The sequence below is a fragment of the Cnephaeus nilssonii genome (assembly GCF_951640355.1).
Source record: "Cnephaeus nilssonii genome assembly, chromosome: 12".
In the NCBI taxonomy this organism is placed as follows: Eukaryota; Metazoa; Chordata; class Mammalia; order Chiroptera; family Vespertilionidae; genus Cnephaeus; species Cnephaeus nilssonii.
The window spans coordinates 79,582,627-79,603,581 of NC_137083.1; the positions used below are offsets into that span (position 1 = coordinate 79,582,627).

Here is a 20,955-nt window from a genome sequence, read left to right on the forward strand (position 1 = left end):
TTTTATGCCTATTCCCTTTGGTTCATCCACACACCACCTTCCCAGCCCTCCTTCTTCCCGATACTCCACCCTCCAGCCTATAAGACGCTGCCCTGCTTTGGGCCACATATGAGGTGACCCCCAAGGGCTGCCTGAGGGGCCCTGGTGCAGCAGCAGCAGCTGTCCTGTGCCTGGCCAGCCCCCCGCTGCCCCCCTACCCCCTGGGAACCACTCCCAGCTTGCCTTGCGCCCTTTCAGCTTTGCGCCAGGGGCCAGGTGCTCCAGGCTACCTGCTTGTGGAGCTTCCTGGACCCGGCTCTGCTGCAAACACTGCCATTTGCTTCTGCCCCTGGAGCCCATCTGGGGGGGGGGGGGGGGGAGGGGGGCTCAAGGACCCAGGTGGAGGTGGCTTATCTCATTCCATCGTCACTTGAGTCTCAGGTCAGGTGCTCGGCCTCCACTGCGGCCTCGGCACCCCACCGGCGGCTTTGCCAGTGGTGCGGTGTTTTCTGTGCAGGTGGCATGACTTGAGCCAGAACCTAGGAGTCCACATGTGACTCTCTTACTTGTGTTCACCCTCAAACCCACACGGAGGCTTTCCCAGCACGGGCACCTAGCACAGGAGGTTGGCCATGACCCAGGACTTGGCAGCGTCCTTTCCTGCTCTTGTCCCAGACAAAGCTGGCAGCTTTCCAGCCCCGGGTACGCGGACTGTGTAGCCTGTGGCATCCAAAGTGGCCAGCGAGCACGCTGTGCCCTGTAGTGCGGGAAGTCCCCAGTGCAGTCCTTCTTCTCCCACGCTGTACGCAGTGCCCTGCAATGCCCAACATGGGACCCTAACATCGTCACCGCTGCCGCGGGCGCCCGGACCCTCCGAGGGCTCACTTCCCACCCTTTGGAGCACACGGATCTCACCAGGGACCCTCACAGGTTTGCCACCCTGTCCCGTGAACTCCGCGTCAACACGAGGTGATGTTCCCATGAAGGCCTGCGAGAGCAGGTTTTGAACATTTAGGTCTCAGGACTCCTTTATATTCCTCAAAATTATTATTACAAAGAGGTTTTGTTTACATGGGTTTTCTCTATGCACATTTACTGGAACATTAATTTTAATGGAAAATTTCAAAACATATCTGTGTACTCATGCATTAAAAAGAAAAGAATCAGCTCTGCCTGGTGCGGCTCAGCGGTTAGAGCATCAGCCTGTACAATGAAGGGGTGTGAGTTGCAATTCCCCATCCAGGGCATGTATTTGGGTTGTGGATTTGCTCCCAGCCCCCAGTCTGGGTGCTTGTGGGAGGCAACCACTCAACGTGTCTCTCTCACATTAATGTTTCCCTCTCTCTCTCTCTCTCTCTCTCTCTCTCTCTCTCTCTCTCTCTTCCCTCCCCGCCCACCATTCTCTCTGAAAAACAGTGGGGAAAAATAGCCTCAGGTGAGGATTAACCAAAATTAAACAAACAAACAAACGAATAACTAAACCTATTACATGTTTATATAAGTGATGTCTTTATGAAAAAACAACCATTTTCAAAAAATGTCTGAGTGGCATTGTTTAAGATCTTCAAATCTCTTCCAGACAGCAGAATCTCATGTCTATCTCTGCATCCATGTTATTCTGGTTTAAGTTTGTGAAGAAAATCCAGCTGCACAGAAACTGAGAGCTCACAAGTAAACGAGTGTTTCTTTTTAAAAAAAATATATATATATATATATTTATTGATTTCAGAGAGGAAGGAAGAGGGACAGAGAGAGATAGAAACATCAGTGATGAGAGAGAATCATTGACTGGCCGCCTCCTGCACGCCTCCTACTGGGGATCGAGCCACAACCCGGGCATGTGCCCTGACCGGGAATCAAACCTTGACCTCCTGGTTCATAGGCCAATGCTCAACCCTGAGCCACACCGGCTAGGCTAGAGGAGCATTTAGAATCATTACAGATGTGTTGCTGGGATGGAATTTCAAAGCATAATAAGTGGTCGTTTCTTCAGGTTGTGCCAGTGTAGGATCTGAATTTGGGCACTTTTTGTGCTCTTTCCGCTACAATCCATTGGTCTATTTTGCCCTTTGAAATGGATCTCTTATCCTCTGTGATTCTGCAGCATCACGCTCTAGTCATTGGGATGATAGTGGATCACTGAGTCATCCAGACCTTCCCGATCTGGACACACGTCATTAAACAGGATTTTAAAATCACGTTTGTTAATATCGCCATCAATATCAGCAGCGGGTCCTGGCACCGGGAAGCTGTCAACGTCACGGTGGCAGAGAGGCATTTTCCAAAAGCCTCTGGTGTTATTAGGGGTCACCGGTCCTGTCGCTTTTTTAAAGTGAAGGCTCACTTCCTTTATCTCGAGAAAATACGCACCAGATAGCTAAGCCTGAATCATCATAGTTTATCTGCCGGGAGTTCTTTCAGGTAAAAATGGTGTTACATAAAAAAAGCTGTTAGTTTGACTCACTCCATTTTAAAGTAATCATCTCTTTAAAGACCCAATTCCCAAACACAGCCACATTCTGAAGTATGGGGGTTAGGACATGAATTTTGAGGGAGAATTTACCACCAATTCAGCCCAGAGGTGGCAAACCAAGAAATTGTCTCTCAAAGTTGGCATTTTGGAGGCACGTTGCGGCAGGCGGGAGTTTTGTGCTGCTTACATTTTTTAAGCTAAGGTGATAGCCCTGCTTTAAGATGAAAAGCCAGGATGCTCTGATGTTTCCTTTGTGTCTGTATGAGATAAACCAGAATTTCTGCAGAGACTTCAGTTCCCCTGCACACACTCCAGTGCACGCCTTCCTTGTGAGAGCATTCGCCTTAGTTCTTAACTTTATGACACTCCAGTTTTCACAAGGCATCCTCAGTTCTGCCTGGCCAGGCCCCTGGGAGACCGCTGCTCACCCAGCTATCACAAGCTGCTGCACCACGCGGTCCAAGGGTCTGTATGGAGACACAATCGCCAAGGTCTGCCTGCCAGACAGGCAGCTCCTCCTCTCCTCCAGGGAGGGGCCCTGAAGCACGAACCCCAGCAGAATTGCTCAGAGCATTTTTTTTTCAAAGAGAGGGTTCTAGTTATAGCTCATTCCAACTGGTTCTGGGATCCCAAGAAGGCCAAGTGCTGGGAATAAGCACAATTCCTCACAGGAATTTGGCTAGAACCACACAGTAGCACTGCACACAGGCAGCCACCACCTGCCATGTTTCAGGGCTATTTGGGGAAGCATCGCTGCACAGCATCTTGTATTTATTGAATAACATTTTCATCAACGTTTCCAACAGCACCCTCCCCTCGGGGCCCAGTGCGGAGTCCCTCTCAGTGTGCTCTCTTACACCATTAGAAACCGAATCTTATAGCAAAACATGTGTCTCCTGCCCTGGCCCGTTTGGCTCAGTGGATAGAGCGTTGGCCTGTGGACTGAAGGGTCCCGGGTTCAATTCTGGTCAAGGTCACATGCCCGGGTTATGGATCCCCAGTAGGGAGTGTGCAGGAGGCAACCGATCAATGACTCTCTCTCATTATTGATGTTTCTATCTCTCTCTCCCTCTCCCTTCCTCTCTGAAATAAAAGTACTAGTATATGTATTTTTAAAGGACATGTGTCTCCTATTTAAAGTAGCTTAAAGGCCACCCAACTGTGTATGCACTTAAAAATACGCTTCATGCCACTTTATTTTCTTGGTGTCATCTCTTTTTCCTCATCCCCATGTATGTGATCTTGCTATGTCACATTTCTATTGGTGCAGTGCCCTAAGTCATAACCTCTGTGCAGGAGCTCTCAATATTTTCTCAGTTACTATGGATGTGTGCATGGATGTGGGTGTGCATGGATGTGGGTGTGCCTGGGGGAGGATTAAATGCCCCCCTTTAGGTGAGATGGCGCTGTTTGGACAACTTGTGACCAATGTTCCCTTCCCTGGAAGTGAGCTTGGCAGAGTCCACTGGAGTCTGGCAGGTTCTTGTGATCCTGGAAAGTGGACTAAAGCTTCTGGCTCCACCGCAGCCTCTCTAGGAACAGCAGTAACTGATAACTTGCCTTTTCCCCTTAAAGGGAAACCGCCTTTAAAGAGAATCACTGGGTGGGGGAGGGGTGTAAGGGGAGGCAATAATGAACTGAAATCTCTGGAGAAAAAAGGCCAGTGATATTATCTTAGACCCTAAACTGGGACGCCTGCACTAAAGACAAGCACCTGTACAAAGCTGGGGACCCGCTTGGGGTATCCTGACCACCCCTGGAAGATGTGGGGAGGGGGCGGCTGGAGGAACATTTCAAGGAAAGTTCGTTGGGCCTGGCCATCGTGGCTCAGTGGTTGAGCTTGGACCTATGAACCAGGAGGTCACGGTTTGATGCCCTGTCAGGGCACATGCTAAGGTTGAGGGCTCCCCAGTGTGGGCGTGCAGGAGTCAGTCAATCAATGATTCTCTCTCATCATTGATGTTTCTATCTCTCTCTCCCTTCCCCTTCCTCTCTGAAATCAATACAAATATATATATAAAAGGAAACTTCATTGGTACACTTGCTCCCCTGAGGAACTTATTTCAGGGAAAAGCGACAGAACCGCAGACAGCACCAAATGAGGCGAAGCGCTAGGTGCAGAGAGGCGGCAGCACCACGGACAGCGACAGCACTGCAGCTGGGGTGAGAGATGGGGAGGGGCGACTTTATCAGCTGACTTCATCTGTAGTCCGGATCCCCAGTCTGATAAAGCAGCTCCGGGGGGCGTGCTGGGATTCCCTCTCCGGAGCTGCAGCCCCAGACCGGGTGGGGCAGGGACAGCGGAAGGCAGTTGCCTGAAAGCACCAGGTTCCGCCTTGGCTTCCCCGCAAGCTGCCTGGCGCGAGGGGCGGGCACACGGGCAGCGCGCCTGGGAGTCCTGCTCTGACGCATCACGCTTTTCGCCCAGCTTCTTCCCGGCTTGGGAGATGCTCGGCTACGGGTGAGCCGACTGCTGTCGCCGCCAAGGCTGAGAGCCCTGGGTGGGCGTGTGGCGGCTGAGGTGGGCCGAGCTGAGACGCGGCTCCTGGGCTCCGCTTCCCTAGTCCCTGAGGGGTTCAGACCTGCCTCTGCGTGTAGCCCAGCGCCTGCTCTCCGCCACGCCATCTGCCACAGATGCTCGCTGGCCGCAGGTCCCAGCATCCCTGCCACTGCCCAGACACTGCAAATATCTGGAGGGGCTTTGTGCAGTGACCCACTATGTCCTCTTGAAAGCCCTCTGCACGCACCCTGGCTGGTGTTCTGACCCAAGATGGATTTGCCTGGAAACGTAACGACCAACCTCAGCCTGGGCACGGAAGACCCACGCCCCAGCTCACTACGCCTCTCGGTTCTGGGCGCGTTTGTGTTGACCTTGCTCGGCTGTCTGGTGGCAGCGACCTTCGCCTGGAATGCGCTGGTACTGGTGACAATTGCGCTTGTGCGCACCTTCCACCGCACTCCGTACAACCTAGTGGTGTCCATGGCCGTCTCGGATGTGCTGGTGGCCGCGCTGGTCATGCCGCTGAGCCTGGCGCACGAGCTGGCCGGGCGCCGCTGGCGCCTGGGCGCGCGGCTGTGCCAGCTGTGGATCGCGTGCGATGTTCTCTGCTGTACAGCTAGTATCTGGAACGTGATGGCCATCGCGCTGGACCGCTATTGGTCCATCACGCGCCACCTGGCGTACACGCGGGGCACGCGTCGGCGCGTCTCCAACCTCATGATCGCGCTGACGTGGGCGCTGTCCGCGGTCATCTCGCTGGCGCCGCTGCTCTTCGGCTGGGGGGAGATATACTCCAAGAGCCGGGAGGCTTGCCAGGTGAGCCGCCAGCCTGCCTACGCCGTGGTCTCCACGCTGAGCGCCTTCTACCTGCCTCTGGGCGTGGTGCTCTTCGTGTACTGCAGGATCTACAGGGCCGCCCGGCTGCGGCTGGGCTTCCGGAGGAGCAACAGCGTGCATCCCGCGCCCAAGCCTGTGCAGGTAGGTGCGTGTCAGACCCTTAATCCTGTCAGCTCTGCCCCGGCTTTATCCCCAGCACCGCTCCCCTCAGGTGTGTAGAAAGTGGGACTTTTCAGTTGTTGTTATTTGTTTTTGAGGGGGGAAGGCGGGGCAGGGAGGGTGCTGGGTGAAGACCAAAAGAGAGCAGCAGACTGACTTTGCTAGGACGTGCTCAGCATCCCAGAGCCGATATGACTTTATCACGTTGGGGGGATGACTTCCTGACATATAAAACGAAGGGTCTGGACCACCTAACGCTACAGCGTCCCCATTGGCTCCAATATTTAGAACATCTGAAGAAGCCAGTGCCTGGGGCTACACTGGGTCACCTGGCAGCATCCTGCCCTTAGGGGGGCTGTCCAAGCAGGAGGGCAGGGGCAGGGGGGGACGCGACTGGGCAGGAAGATGGCCATACAGCAGGCCACCCAAATTAGTATTTCAACTCAGTCCATTTCTTTCTCTGCAAATTAAAGCAACTAATTTTTCAAACTGTGGTTTTTCCCTGATTCTGAGTGTGGCATCCTGCTGCAAGATTAAAGCAGCTTCCACACCTGACTCAGGGCCGGCCTGTGACCCGCCTCCACTGCCCCACTCCGCCTGGGCCCCACGACCCCCACCCCCCCGCCCGCCCTGTGTGCACTCAGGGCCACTCGTTAGCCTCCTGGCAAAGCCGCAGGAGGAAGTCAACGGCAGGCAGCCGCCAGCCCCTTGCGAGCGGCTTTACTGTGTGACAGTGACGTTTTCATTGTTAAATCTTAATAATCCGACTCTGTGGTTCAAAATTTGGGAACTATCTGAGGACCCAATCCAGGGGCTGTGGACTGCCCTTCCCCCACCCCCAACTCGTTGCCAAAGATGATCCTTGGAACCTAATTAACATATACAAGTGCAAAGCCCCATTTCCTATGTTTGGCTCTGGGAGAACAGGCCCATTCAGTTAAGCACCCTGGGCACGTCTGGGCTGGTGGGAGGGGTGAGAGAATGACAAAGACGGCGTCTTTGTCTAGAAGAGTCTGGTCTAGTGCAGGAGTGAGGCACCTCCTGTGAGTTCTGTCAGGAGCTGATTCCAACCCTAACCAGTCAGGCAAGCCCGGAGGGACCAGCGGTGTAGGTTAGGGAGGAAGGAGAGAACTACATTCAGGGAAAGAAGGAAAAGGGGTCAGAAGCTACCTGTGCTTTTATCCAGAACAATGTTCTCAAACGGGGATCATTTTGCACCCCCACCCCCGGGGACATTTGGGATGTCGGGACACATTTCTGATTGTCTTGGGGAGGGGGTGCTAGAGGCAGGGCTCGGCTGGAGCTTTGTCCAAGGCCCGGGAGAGCGCCCACAGCAAAGGCTTCCTCAGCCCAGCGTGCCCGCAGCGCCAGATCTGATGTATTAGATTTCCAAAGGAACAAGGAGGCGATGGGCAAGCGTGCCGCCCAAGTACCTGGGGCTCTCGTGTGCCGGCTCGGCCCCAGCTCCGGGTCAGGAAGAGGCTGCCTTCCAGGCCCTTCTTCATGGACCCTCTCCTGCCATCTGCTGGTGAAGACAGTTTACATTCAGTACCAAACACACTTTAAAAGGGAACTGCAGTTACCATTCTGTCTCAGGGCTCACTGAGCAGGGCGAGGGCGCTCGCTGCCTTGGCGATAACAGAAGCACAGCATCGTGACATCTGTGCTTTTACATCTGTTTTTTGGCACGGTTTCACTTTTCTCTCCTTCCCTCCCGACATCTTTGAGACATGCATCCCTTGGCTCTGCACGGCCTCTAAGGACCCCGGCTCTGCCTGTGACACGGGGCTGCCTCTGTCCTCACGTTCCTGTGAGGGGTTAACGACCATCCAGGGTAGCGGGCACCAGTTTCCACATGCAGTTCCCTGCAAACTAGCTGTGTTACCCGGGAACACACATATCTTCCTGTTTCTTATCTGCTGAACTTTATTCACACACACACACACACACACACACACACACACACACCCCGAAAGCCCAGGCCCTGTCAGACCCTGAGGTGGGGATGGGCAACAGGAGAGAGATGGGCCTTGCCTGTCACAGGTCATGAGACCACACCCGAAGCTCAGAAACAAGGACACTGAATTGATGGCTTACTCGTGCCCAGGAGAGCCATGCTGGTCTGGCGTGGCCTCCCAGAGCAGAACGGCATGCTGATCTCCAGTGGCATTGTGGGGAGAGTGGCGCTCAGGCCCGGAGGGCCTTCCGAGGTGTGAGGGCTCTATTGTCTGTGAGCAGCTTTGTCAGTTGGCTGTTGCGCCACTGGGAGTGGGTTGGAGGGTGCCTCCGAGGCTGCCAGACTTTCAGAAGTGAGGGCTGCCACGGACGGTGGGCTGGCAAAACTGTCCCTGAGATGAATTGTTCTTGGTCGACAGAGTAAGTTTCAGAAGGGCTCTGGGCTACAGAGCACCCAGGCTTGCCCTCAATTTGTGGGGACACTTAGTTCTCAATCCCCCCCTCTTGGTACTCATTCAGCCAAAGCTTTAAGGGAGACCCCCAAGCTCTGTCTGGATCTTCATCGTTGCTTTGGGGTCTCCTTGCAGATGAAGTTTCGTCTGTGGAGACCTGGCACTCAGGGAGCAGCTCGAGCCGCGTGATTGTGAACCACTGGCCAGGCAGTGCCAAGCCCGCCTCAGGGGGCAGTAAACGTACATTACTTGAAGCTCTGATGCTCTCCGCAGGGAGTTCCCTTAAGTTCACTGAGCTCTGGACGGCATGGAACAACTCTGAGACAAACCACAGGCATTATGGGAAGAGCCCGGAGGATCTCCCAAGGTCTGAGCCCGGGTTTCCAGGCCGGATCCAGAAAGCAAGTCCCAAAGTTCCCTGCACTCATCTGTCCACCCGAGGCAGCTAGCTTGCCTTTTCTTTTACTTCCAAAGAGATTGTTTTGCCTCATCTGTAGTGTTAATGGAGGGAGGGAGCATGCAGTGTTAGCTGTGGGGTAGACTGCTCCCTGATTGGCCCAAGGAAAATCTCTTCGCCAAGACAATTGGGTTAAGCTTTTTAAACGGATGCCCAGAGCTCAAGCTACGTAATCTACTCCCAACCTTTGTTCTTTTAAATTGAAACCTAACTCTCTCGGATGGCCACTCTCCCCAGGAATCCTTTCCCTGAAAGAATTTTATCTCTGTGCACTCTTGTAAGGAGACTGAGTCCATTGAGGGCACTGGGGAGTTAGATCTTGGAATGGCCTAGCTCCTGGTCCTACTGAACACAGAGTCTTAGCTCTGGAACAACACAAAAAAGCCTGATTTCAACCCAGGATAAAGAAACTAGAACAAGAGAGGCGTCCACTCGGGTGGCATGGCAGGGTACTGTCACAACAGTCTCCTCTTTATGGGTCATCTGCTCCTGGCTTAACGGCCAACACCCATGCTTCTGTGCTGGACTTCCTCTGGAGAACCTCGGCTCAGGACTGTTTCAGAGGCATCAAAGCATCAAGTGATATGCACTCACTGTTCATTGTTTAAAGAATACCTGGCGACGAATTTCCATAGCAAGTTAAAGAAGTGAATGGTTCTGAAACATACCAATTATTAGTTTTTCTGCCTGTCTTCTATTTTAACAATTTTACATGTTCAGTTATTGAGCAACCTGGCTTTCTGTTAAAAAAAAAAAATTGAGTTTTAGCTCTAGCTGGTTTGGCTCAGTGGATAGAGTGTCAGCCTGGGGACTGAAGCATCCTGGGTTTGGTTCCAGTCAAGGGCACATGCCCCAGTTGTGGGCTCGATCGCCAGTAGGGGGCGTGCAGGAGGTAGCTTATCAATGATTCACTCTCATCATTGATGTTTCGATCTCTCTTTCTCTCCCTCACCCTTCCTCCCTGAAATAAATTTATATATATCCTATCTAATAAAAGAGTAATATACAAATTAACCATCACTCTGCTACACCCACAAGCCATGCCCACCAGCCAATCAGGAGTGAGTGTGCAAATAAACCCAACCAAGATAGCTGCGGCCACAAAGAGAGCAGGAGGCTTGGGTTTCCCTGGCAATTGAGGAAGCCAAGCTTTCTGCACAACCTGGCTGGCCCAGACCTCCACTCAAGACTACAAAGTTTCAATGAGAGAAGATAAATAAATCCCAATAAAAAAGGCTGCCGCCATGGAGCTGGAGAGAGCAGGAGGCTTGGGTTGCCCCCAGCGATGGAGGAAGCCAAGCTCCTGCAGCCCTGGCCTGCCTTGGCCTCCGCTACAAAGTTTCGATTATAGAAGATAAATAAATCCCAGATACCAGGGCCTCTTCTTGGGTCACTGGGGGGCATGGCCTGTCTGCAAACCACCACAGGCCCCTTGCCCAGGCCACCCCATGCCCCAAGGGAAACCCCACCCTGATTTGGGACACCCTTCAGGGCAAACCAGCTGGCCCCCACCTGTGCACCAGGCCTCTATCCTATCTAATAAAAGAGTAATATGCAAATTGACCATCACTCCAACACTCAAGATGGCTGCCCCCATGTGGTCAAAGATCCTGCCCTCATGTGGACACAAGATGGCCACACAAGATGGCCAGCAGCGGAGGGCAGTTTGGAGGGACCAGGCCTTCAAGGGAGGACAGTTGTGGGTGATCAGGCCAGCAGGGGAGGGCAGTTGGGAGGGACCAGGCTTGCAAGAGAGGACAGTTGTGGGCGATCAGGCCAGCAGGGGAGGGCAGTTGGGGGGACCAGGCTTGTAGGGGAGGGCAGTTGGGGGGAGACCATGCATGCAGGAAAGGGCAGTTAGAGGTGACCAGGCCAGCAGAGGAGGGAAGTTGGGGGCGACCGGAAAGGGGAGGAGACCCTCAGCCCAGCCTGCACCCTCTCCAATCTGGGACCCCTCGAGGGATGTCTCACTGCCTGTTTAGGCCTGGTCCCAGGAGGATCGGGCCTAAACGGGCAGTGGCATACCTCTCACAATCCAGGACTGCTGACTCCCAACTACTTACCTGCCTGCCTTTCTGATTGCCCTAACCGCTTCTACCTGCCAGCCTGATCACACCCTAACCACTCCCCTGACAGCCTGATTAATGCCTAACGGCTCCCCTGCCAGCCCAATTGCCCCTAATGGCCCTCCCCTGCCAGAGTGGTCACCCCTAACTGCCCTCCCCTGCCAGCCTGGCCACACCTAACTGCCCTCCCCTGCTGGCCTGGTCACCCCCAACTTCCCTTTCCTGCAGGCCTAGTCCCCCCCAACTGCCCTCCCCTGACAGCCTCATCGCCCCTAACTGCTCTCCCCCGCTGGTCTATCCCCCGCCCCCAACTGCCCTCCCCTGCAGGCCTGGGTTCCCCTGAACTGTCCTCCCCTGCAGGCCTTGTCCCCCCCAGATGCTCTCCCCTGCAGGCCTGGGTCCCCCTCAGCTGCCCTTCCCTGCAGGCCCGGTCACCCCCAACTTCCCTCCTCTGTCGGCCTGGTCACCTCTAACTGCCCTCTCCTGCAGAATTGATCGCCAGCAACTGCTCTCCCCTGCAGGCCTGGTAACCCCCAACTTCCCTTTCCTGCAGGCCTAGTCCCCCGCAACTGCTCTCCCCTGCAGGTCTGGGTCCCCCCGAACTGCCCTTCCCTGCAGGCCTGGTTGCCCCCAACTCCCCTCTTCTGCCGGCCTGGTCACCCCTAACTGCCCTCCCCTACAGGCTCAATTGCTCCCAACTGCCCTCCCCTGCAGACCTGGTCCCCCCAACTGCCCTCCCCTGCAGGCCTTGTCCCCCCAAGCTGCTCTCCCCTGCAGACCTTCCCCCCCCCGCCAGCTGCCCTTCCCTGCAGGCCAGTTGCCCCCAACACCCCTCCTCTGCCAGCCTGGTCACCCCTAACTGCCCTCCCCTGCAGGCTTGATTGCCCCAACTGCCCTCCCTTGCAGGCCTGGTCCCCTCAACTGCTCTCCCCTGCAGGCCTGGGTCCCCCCCACCCCCGCCCAATTGTCCCCTTCAGGCACGGTCGCCCCCAACTGCCCTCCCCTGCAGGCCTGGTCACCCCCAACTTCCCTCTCCTGCAGGCCTGGTCCCTCCCAACTGCCCTTCCCTGCAGGCTTGATTGCCCCAATTGCTCTCCCCTGCAGGGCTGGATCCCCCGAACTGCCCTTCCCTGCAGGCACGGTCGCCCCCAACTGCCCTCCCCTGCAGGCCTGGTCACCCCCAACTTCCCTCTCCTGCAGGCCTGGTCCCTCCCAACTGCCCTTCCCTGCAGGCTTGATTGCCCCAATTGCTCTCCCCTGCAGGGCTGGATCCCCCGAACTGCCCTTCCCTGCAGGCCCGGTCGCCCCCAACTCCCCTCCTCTGCCAGCCTGGTCACCCCTAACTGCCCTCCCCTGCAGGATTGATCACCCCCAACTTCCCTCCTGTGCAGGCCTGGTCACCTCCAACTTCCCTCTCCTGCAGGCCTGGTCCCCCCCAACTGCCCTCCCCTGCAGGCCTGGTCACCCCTAACTGTCCTCCCCTGCAGGCTTGATCATCCCCAACTGCCCTCCCTTGCAGGCCTGGTCCCTCCCAACTGCCCTCTCCTGCTGGCCATCTTGTGGCAGCCATTTTGTGTCCACATGGGGGCAGCTATCTTCTGTGTTGGAGTGATGGTCTTTTATTAAATAGGATATATATATATATATATATATATATATATATATATATATACACACACACACATACACTAGAGGCCCGATGCACGAAATTCGTGCACGGGGGGTGGGGGTTCCTCAACCCAGCCTGGACCCTCTCCATTCCGGGATCCCTCAGGAGATGTCCGACTGCTGGTTTCAGCCCGCCCAAGGATCAGGCCAAAACCGGCAATCGGATATCCCTCTCATAATCCGGGACCACTGGCTCCTAACTGCTCACCTGCCTGCCTACCGGATTGCCCCTAACTGCCCCCCTCACGCCCGGACTGCCAGCCTGATCGCCCCTAACTACCTGCCCTGCCGGCCTGGTCACCCCCAACTGCGCCCCTCTGCTGGCCTGGTCACCCCTTAGTGCCCCCCCTGCTGGCCTGGTTGCCCCCAACTGCCTCCCCTGCCGACCTGATCACCCCCCACGCCCCCTCTGCTAGCCTGGTCGCCCCATGCAGCCTGCTGGTCAGTCGTTTGGTCGTCCCTCGCTAACCCCCCTGCTGGCCTGGTCGCCACATGCAGCCTGCTTGTTCAGTCGTTTGGTTGTCCCTCACTAACCCCCCTGCCAGCCTGGTTGCCCCACGCAGCCTGCTGTTTGGTTGTTACTGTGAGGGCATCATGACCAATTTGCATATTACCCTTTTATTAGTATAGATATATACTAGAGGCCTGGTGCACAAAATTCATGCACGGGAGTGATGGTCTTTTATTAAATAGGATATATATAATATATGGTCTTTATATTAAATAGGTCTTTTATTAAATAGGCTATTTAATAAAATATATGGTCTTTTATTAAAGACCTGCCAGCCTATCACCCCCTAACCACTCCCCTGCCAGCCTGATTGATGCCTAACTGCTCCCCTGTCAGCCTGATTGCCCCTAACTGCTCTCCCCTGCAGGCCTGGGTCTCCCCCAACTGCCCTTCCCTGCAGGCCCAGTCACCCCCAACTTCCCTCCTCTGCTGGCCTATTCACCCCTAACTGCCCTCCCCTGCAGGCTTAATCACCCCCAACTGCCCTCCCTTGCAGACCTGGTACCTCCCAACTGCCCTCCCCTGCTGGCCATCTTGTGGTGGCCATCTTGTGTCCACATGGGGGCAGCCATCTTTGACCACATTGGGGCAGCCATCGTGTGTCAATTTGCATATTACTCTTTTATTAGATAGGATTATTTTTGTTAAAGGCAGATTCATGATAACACAGGGAGAATAAGTCTGTGCTCTTATGCATTTTGCTCCAATTCCTCTTTCTGTCTGTGGACTCTAGGACCACTGCTTTTCCTCCAGTGATATCTTGAATTATACACTAAGTGGCCAGATTATTATGATCTCTGAATGCATAATAATCTGACCACTCAGTGTATATATATATCCTATTTAATAAAAGGGTAATATGCAAATTGACCGTCACTCCAACATACAAGATGGCTGCCCCATGTGGTCAAAGATGGCCGCCCCCATGTGGACACAAGATGGCTGCCACAAGATAGCCAGCAGGGGAGGGCAGTAGGGAGGGATCAGGCCAGCAAGGGAAAGCAGTTAGGGGGGACCAGGCTGGTATGGGAGGGCAATTAGGGGTGACCCAGCTGGCAGGGGAGGGCAGTTAGGGGCAACCAGTCCTGCAGGGGAGGGCAGTTAGGGGCAACCAGGCCAGCAGGGGAGAGCTGTTAGGGGTGACTGGGCTGGCAGAGGGCAGTTAGGGGCAACTAGGCCTGCATGGGAGGGTAGTTAGGGGCAACCAGGCCTGCAGGGGAGGGCAGTTGGGGGGCACAAAGCCTGCAGGGGAGGGCAGTTAGGGGCAACCAGGCTGGTAAGGGAAGGCAGTTAGGGGTGACTGGGCCAACAGGGGAGGGCAGTTAGGGGTGACTGGGCCAACAGGGGAGGGCAATTAGGGGCAATCAGGCCAGCAGGGGAGCAGTTAGGCATCAATCAGGCTAGCAGGGGAGTGTTAGAGGGTGATCAGGCTGGCAGGCAGAAGCAGTTAGGGGCAATCAGGCAGGCTGGTAGGCGAGCAGTTGGGAGCCAGCAGTCCTGGATTGTGAGAGGGATGCCCGACTGCCTGGATCGGGCCTAAACGGTCAGTTGGGCATCCCTCGAGGGGTCCCAGATTGGAGAGGGTGCAGGCTGGGCTGAGGGACACACACCTTCCCCCACCCCCCATGCAGGAATTTCATGCACCGGGCCTCTAGTGTGTGTGTGTGTGTGTGTGTGTGTGTGTGTGTGTGTGTATACTAGTAGCCCATTTGCAGGAAGAATCCTGCAAGTGGCTGCTGTGGCCGCCCGCCCTGCTCTGCCCCGCTCCGCCACGCCCCGCCCTGCCCAGGCTTTCCCTCTGGCAGCCACCTTGCTTTCCGCTTTTCCTCCCTCTTCCTTCTAAGTTGTCTTCAGTCTTCACTCATCCCTCCCTCAGTGTATGCAAATTAACCTCCATCTTTGTTAGATAATTTGCATACTCAAATTTGCACACCCTGATTGGCTGGTGGGCGTGGCTTGGGCTGGTGAGCGTGGCTTGGGCATAGCAAAGGTGAGGTCAATTTGCATATTACTATTTTATTAGGTAGGATATATATATTAGAGGCCTGCTGCATGAATTCATGCATGGGTGGGGTCTGGCCAGCCTGGTCAGTGGGAGGGGACATGGGCAGTTGGCTGGCCTGCCTGCTGGTCGAACTCCTGGTCAAGGGGACAATTTTCATATTAGCCTTTTATTGTATAGGATATACACTGAGTGGCCAGATTATTATGCATTCAGAGATCATAATAACCTGGCCACTCAGTGTACACAATGTAGGTATCCTTGTGTACCGATCAAATAACATGGCCATGTCTCAGAAAAGTGGTACTGTCGGTGTGGAAGCACAGCCCGCCTCCCGAACCCATAGATGTGTTGCAGAAACTAAGAACGTAGTCTTCTTATAGTGATTTGCAAATATCAGCTGCAAGATGGTGTAGGATTGTTCAAGGTTTTTGCTGCTTCAAGTTTTCTATTAAATAAAATTGACTTTTCCTCAATCCTTTTAAAATTTACTCTGTAGCCACAAATTGGTCCTTCATTATCTTCTTTCACCATCTGCTGTAATCAATCTTTTTAAAAGAATGTCTTCTGTTTGGATTTTGTTTTTTGAACTTGTTACAAGTTAATGTGCTTGTTTCCCCGTTAGACAACTGAAGTTGCAGGCTGGCGGGCCTTTGGGTCTGTAATTGTGGGGATGGTGGTAGGTACAATAACGCCCCTATAAACAGCATGCTGGACTGTAATCCATCTAAATCCAGGCAATTCCCCTTGGAAGTTTAGAGGGACAGGGACTTGCTGGCCCTTCATGAAGCTTCTGCTTACCTTTTCCAGAGGGTCCCTGCTCAGGAGCCCCAGATGCTGTTCACCGCCCGCCACAGCACTGTCACCTTCCAGGCTGAAGGGGATACGTGGAGGGAGCAGAAGGAGCAGAGAGCCGCCGTGATGGTGGGCATTCTCATCGGGGTGTTCGTGATCTGCTGGACCCCCTTCTTCATCACGGAGCTCGTCAGCCCCCTCTGCTCCTGCGACCTCCCTGCCCTCTGGAAGAGCGTCTTCCTTTGGCTCGGCTACTCCAACTCCTTCTTCAACCCCCTGATCTACACGGCTTTCAACAAGAGCTACAACAACGCCGTCAAGAGCTTCTTCTGTAGGCAACACTAAGTCCCAGGACCTGGGATAAAAAAGGGCTAATTCCATAACTCAGTGAAATATTCCGTGTTGCCTGCATCCCCATCCCCAGCCAGCAGCACAGAGCCATGACCAGTCCTTCTGTTCTCCTGGTGCCCTCAAAGCCCCCTTCTCCATCCCAGCCAGGAAGGCGGCCTCCTGGGCCGGGCCGTTGTGGTGGCCTTCTTTATCTTATTGACCTGCTCTTTCTCATTCTGTACCCAATAGCTACTGCCTTTGCCCACCAAGTGCCCGTTCCTCTCCCAACCCAGCATGGCCACCATCCTTGTGCCTGAGAAGTCAAACATGGCACCTGCAAGGAGGAAATAAAGTAGCATGGGCAGGCTGAGAATGAACTTGAAAATGAGTAAGAAGTTATAATGGGGATGGGGGGTAGGAACCATCTCTCCAAGTGTGAAATAGTCCCTATTTCATTTTTTCTTTCCATGGTCCTGATGGTACACCCTAATATTTATTGTGTGTGTCCCAATATTTGACCGCAAAATATTGCCTCTAAACATAATAAAACCCATAGTTGTGTCTGCAAGACCAGTGAGTATTGACTCCATGGTTTCGTTTTTCTTAATCCTCACCCGAGGATGTTTTCATTGATTTTAGAGAGAGAAGGAAAAAGGCTAGAGAGAGAGAAGGAGAGATGTAGAGAGCCTGGGAAGGCACATGGGCATTTCTTTAATTATTGTCAGCTGAATCCAGTGGCGTCAGCAGAGTCACGTCCTGGAAACACGCTTCAGCCCCGGGGGCCTGGGGGTGGGTTTCGTTATCTAAATCCAGCCAAGCACCAGGAATGAATATGACTCAGGCCCACCCACGAGTGCACATAATCCCTTTTGTCTTGACTTTTAGTAAAACTTCCTGGTTTTTGCTGTATTGACTCGGGGTCACTGTCCTTGTTGTCCCTGTCCTTGTCAGAGGACAGTGGTCCCACCCGGCCCCAGCTTTTTCCTTCTATCTCTGTGTCTGTCTCTTTCTTTCATTTTCTCAATCCCCAGCCGCCCCTCCTCAGGAACTAGACTTCCCTCTAGCCGCGCTGGATGCGGAAAAGAGAGAAATATTTACATCTGGCACCTGATCCAGGGATTGAGTACAGGGGAACTCTCAAAAGTCAGGCGAGGGGGTTGCTCCGAGAAGTGGGCTGTGCAACAAATTAAAGAAGTAAGGTAAGGAGCAGATTGTTGTAAGTTGTATTAGCTGGGTGTAAAACATGGGTAACTCAGGGTCTCAGGAAAGAGATCTCTACTCTCAAATGCTTAAAACTATGCTCAAAGCTTGAGGATGCTCTCTTAAGTCAGATTCTTGATTTCTTAAGTTTTGTTGATGAAACGTGGGAAAAAGTCGGAAAGCAGTTGCATGACCGATACACAGCAGAAGGTCTAGAGAAGATTCCTATTCCTACATTCTTCATGATGGCCTTGATCCAGCACAGGAGAGTTTAAGAATGTCTAAGCAGGATGTAGCCACAGCTTTACAACCTACAGTGGAGGGGTGCGAATCTCTAAAAATACCACTTCCCCTCTCTGTGCCTCCTCCGCCTCCACATGTCGCTCCTGGGACCACAGTCAATAGCCCACCTGATAAAGATTTACCTCGTAATTATGAGCAGGAGCTAGAGTATGAGACAGAGCAGGACAAGTGTCACTGTGAGCTGGATGACTCAGATGATATGAAGGGGTTTGCTCGCAGCTGCCCAGCCTTTATGGCTGGATGCAGGCGCTCGGCCGAAAGTGAAAGCGACTTCATATTTCATTTTGTTGGAAGCTCAAACTACTTGTATTGGGCTGAATGAAGTAGGAAGGATTAAAGGAATTTCTCAACAACTGCCAATAATTCTTTATCTTAAAAAATCTTTTTCTTTCCCTAAAAAAAAAATTAAAAATTAAAAAACAATTAAAATAAAAAATAAAAATAAAAACAGTAGACACCAGACCATTACTGAATTTTCCTCCAAAGCAAGAAGGATGTGGGGGAAGGGGGACAGGTGGTGATTCTGTGTGGACGTGTACTCCCCAAGAAAGCCATTTTAAAAGGTCTCTTGGACATTTAGATAGAATTTTTGAGCTAAGCTTAACTCTTTGTGATGGTACAGGATAAAACCTCAAAGACTGGTTTTTTCCCTCAAAAAGATGGCGGATTTGACCCAGGAAAAAATACAGGCTGGTTCTAGCAACAAGATCGGTATTTCCATAATAAAGAGTAGTTTTTAAAATGCTAATGAATTGTGTTCAAAAGTTTACTCTAAGGCCTCCAAGAAAATCAGTAAATTGTCTCTGTTACAAAAATTTGCCAAAGAAAATGCCTTAAAATAATTATAATTGGATTTGAATCTCAAAAATTGTTCAAACATAGATAAATAATATATTAATTATAAAAATCTATGTAGCCCAGGTAAAAACGGGCTACGCCCTTTGTTAATTAAGAAGGTAGGCCAAAGTTTCCAGCAATTTTTAAGGAAGGAATGTGACAATTTTGCATTTGAATACCTACAAGTTTGCTTCTTGACTTCCCCCAGCAGAAAAAATTATGGTTGTTTTAAAAGTCAAGCTGCTAGGCCAAGCCTGTTTTGCCAGCCTCATATGTGGTTTTCCAGAGTCGCTGGAAACTTAAAAACTTTAAAGTTTACTAAATCAAATGATAAAAACTTATATGTAAATATTTTGAAATGACATAATACTGAAATATTAATCTGAGTATGCCTCGTATGAAATCTAGAGGATAGAATTTAATCTATTAATTGAATATGCCTTGAATTTTATTTGAAATGTAACCTTAAAAATATAAAAGTATTATTAATTTGAGAAATGCTAAGTATTTAACTTGCTACCTAAAATTTGAAGCTCTTAAAGTTTAAAGTTCAAATTAAATTGGGAGAAATTATCTAGTTGTGGTAACTAAATGCCTAAAGTAGAGAAATTTATTTTTGAGAAAATAATTTTTGTGTTTTCTCTGAAATAATTAGTAATTCAAAACATGTTACTTATTGGTCTAATTAAAAAAAGGAGGATTAATTCTGTGATCCCAACTGAATTTTTTAATACAAAAACTGGTTTAAATTTAATTGATATCCTTTAAGATAATTATAGAAAATATATAATCTTTAAATCATATGTATATATGTTTGATGGTCTTTCTAAGTTAAATTTCAAGACTTTAACCAAGAGATGATTCTTGGAAAACTCCAAGGGCCCAGAGTGATTCAAAGAGTTTGTTCTCTCTTCTTGAAGGAAATATTTCAAATTTACTTGAGATCACATGGAAAGCTTTATCAAATAAAAATTAATAACTATATTTTACTTATATACATATATTTTAAATGTTATGAAGGTTTTGGGCTCTAGGGAGGGCAAAATAAAGTAGCTTAAATATTTCTTAAAATCCAACAGCAGAATTTTAAGACGGAATTTTAATAACAAAAGCCTTTAGCCGCCTGCATTTTGAATAGGCTGGAGTTGAGGCAGCGTTTGTGCCTTGTGAATCAGATGTATAAGTTTACTAAATTTACTTGCTTTGCCTTTTTAATAAAGATACCTACTTTAATTACTTTATAAATTAGCTTTTTAAATTATAATCAAGGTTTCATATAATTTCAGCTAAATGAAAAGACAATATTTTTATAAAAAATTAAATTCCAATAAAGCCCACTGAAAGTTACTGGGATTACCCATGATCCCTCTATATATGCAAAAAAGCCTAAGGGGATACTCTTTAAAAATATAATTCTAAGCTTAATGAAAAGAAGAAATTTAAAATTTTTAAAATCTCTTCTGCTATTATTTACAGGGTAAACTAAAGATTGTTAAAAATACTAAATCTGATCCTTACTAGTAGTCACCATGATTATAAGGGAAGTCGTTTAATGTGACACATGGCTTGGCAATATTGGCCAGTATCAAAAACACAATCATGTTTGTTCCATTTATTGCTTGGTGTAAAAAAGAAAGACAAGAACTCTTAAGAAAAACTCTAAAAGCTGGCCTAAACATTATTCTGGAAGGAAGTAAAAAGAGATTTCCTTCAAATGTCTAAAAAACTATAATTAAAAATCAATATGTTAGGCCTTGAGAAGAAAAGTAAGTAATTTGTGTTTTTGCCTCCCTGACAAAGCTTATGTAAAGTTATTCAAAGACTAAGCAGAAATTTAATTAATGTCATTTACTATCCATAACCTAGGACAAGTAAAGTTAAAAATAAACCTTATTTCAGATTGATTTAAATTGGCTGATTAAATTAAATGAATGTTCATAAAAACACCAGCCTACGTTCAGGTGTGAGAATAAACAAGTCATCTCTTCTGTCAAACAGTTTAGACAGCTGCCATTTTGGACTGTGTGACTTTGCAGCCTCCATGTTTGTCAGCTCCCCTGGGGGCCACCATTTTGAAATAGCAAAGGTCAACCCCTCCTTTGAATTAGCCAATCACGAAAGACTGTGCACCTGAGCTCCAACCAAGAACAAAGAATGTCGGTGTGCGTGCGCTTCCAGACCATGTGTGCGCACCCTTACCAGGACCCCTGACTTAGGGGGGCTTGCCTTATTTCTAACACAGGGAATGGTATTAGCTGCCACATTAAAAGAGATGTTATACCTCAGGCATTAACCATTTTTACAGGTGGACCCAGTTCTGGAAAGGCTGGATCTACTGCATCAGGGGAGCAAAGGTCCTTCAAACCCCTTATATTTCAGCACAATGGGTAGAAATACAAGCTCTTATTTATGCCTTGACAGATTTTGCTA

The 20,955-nt window shown here is 50.7% G+C and overlaps 1 protein-coding gene across 2 annotated transcripts; it reads left to right on the forward strand.

Moving 5' to 3' along the window:
- Positions 1–5,222: 5,222 nt before the first annotated feature.
- HTR5A (5-hydroxytryptamine receptor 5A) lies at positions 5,223–16,200 on the forward strand (the record flags this gene model as incomplete). 2 transcript variants are annotated; one of them, XM_079785365.1, is made up of 2 exons in its annotated part: positions 5,223–5,930; positions 15,871–16,200. In XM_079785365.1, 2 exons carry the CDS (start codon positions 5,223–5,225, stop codon positions 16,198–16,200), a joined length of 1,038 nt encoding a protein of 345 aa, XP_079641491.1. The 2 variants fall into 2 exon arrangements, with proteins under 2 accessions (XP_079641491.1, XP_079641492.1); XM_079785366.1 differs by having other exon boundaries at positions 5,253–5,938; positions 15,873–16,200.
- Between the last annotated feature and the right edge of the window lie 4,755 nt (positions 16,201–20,955).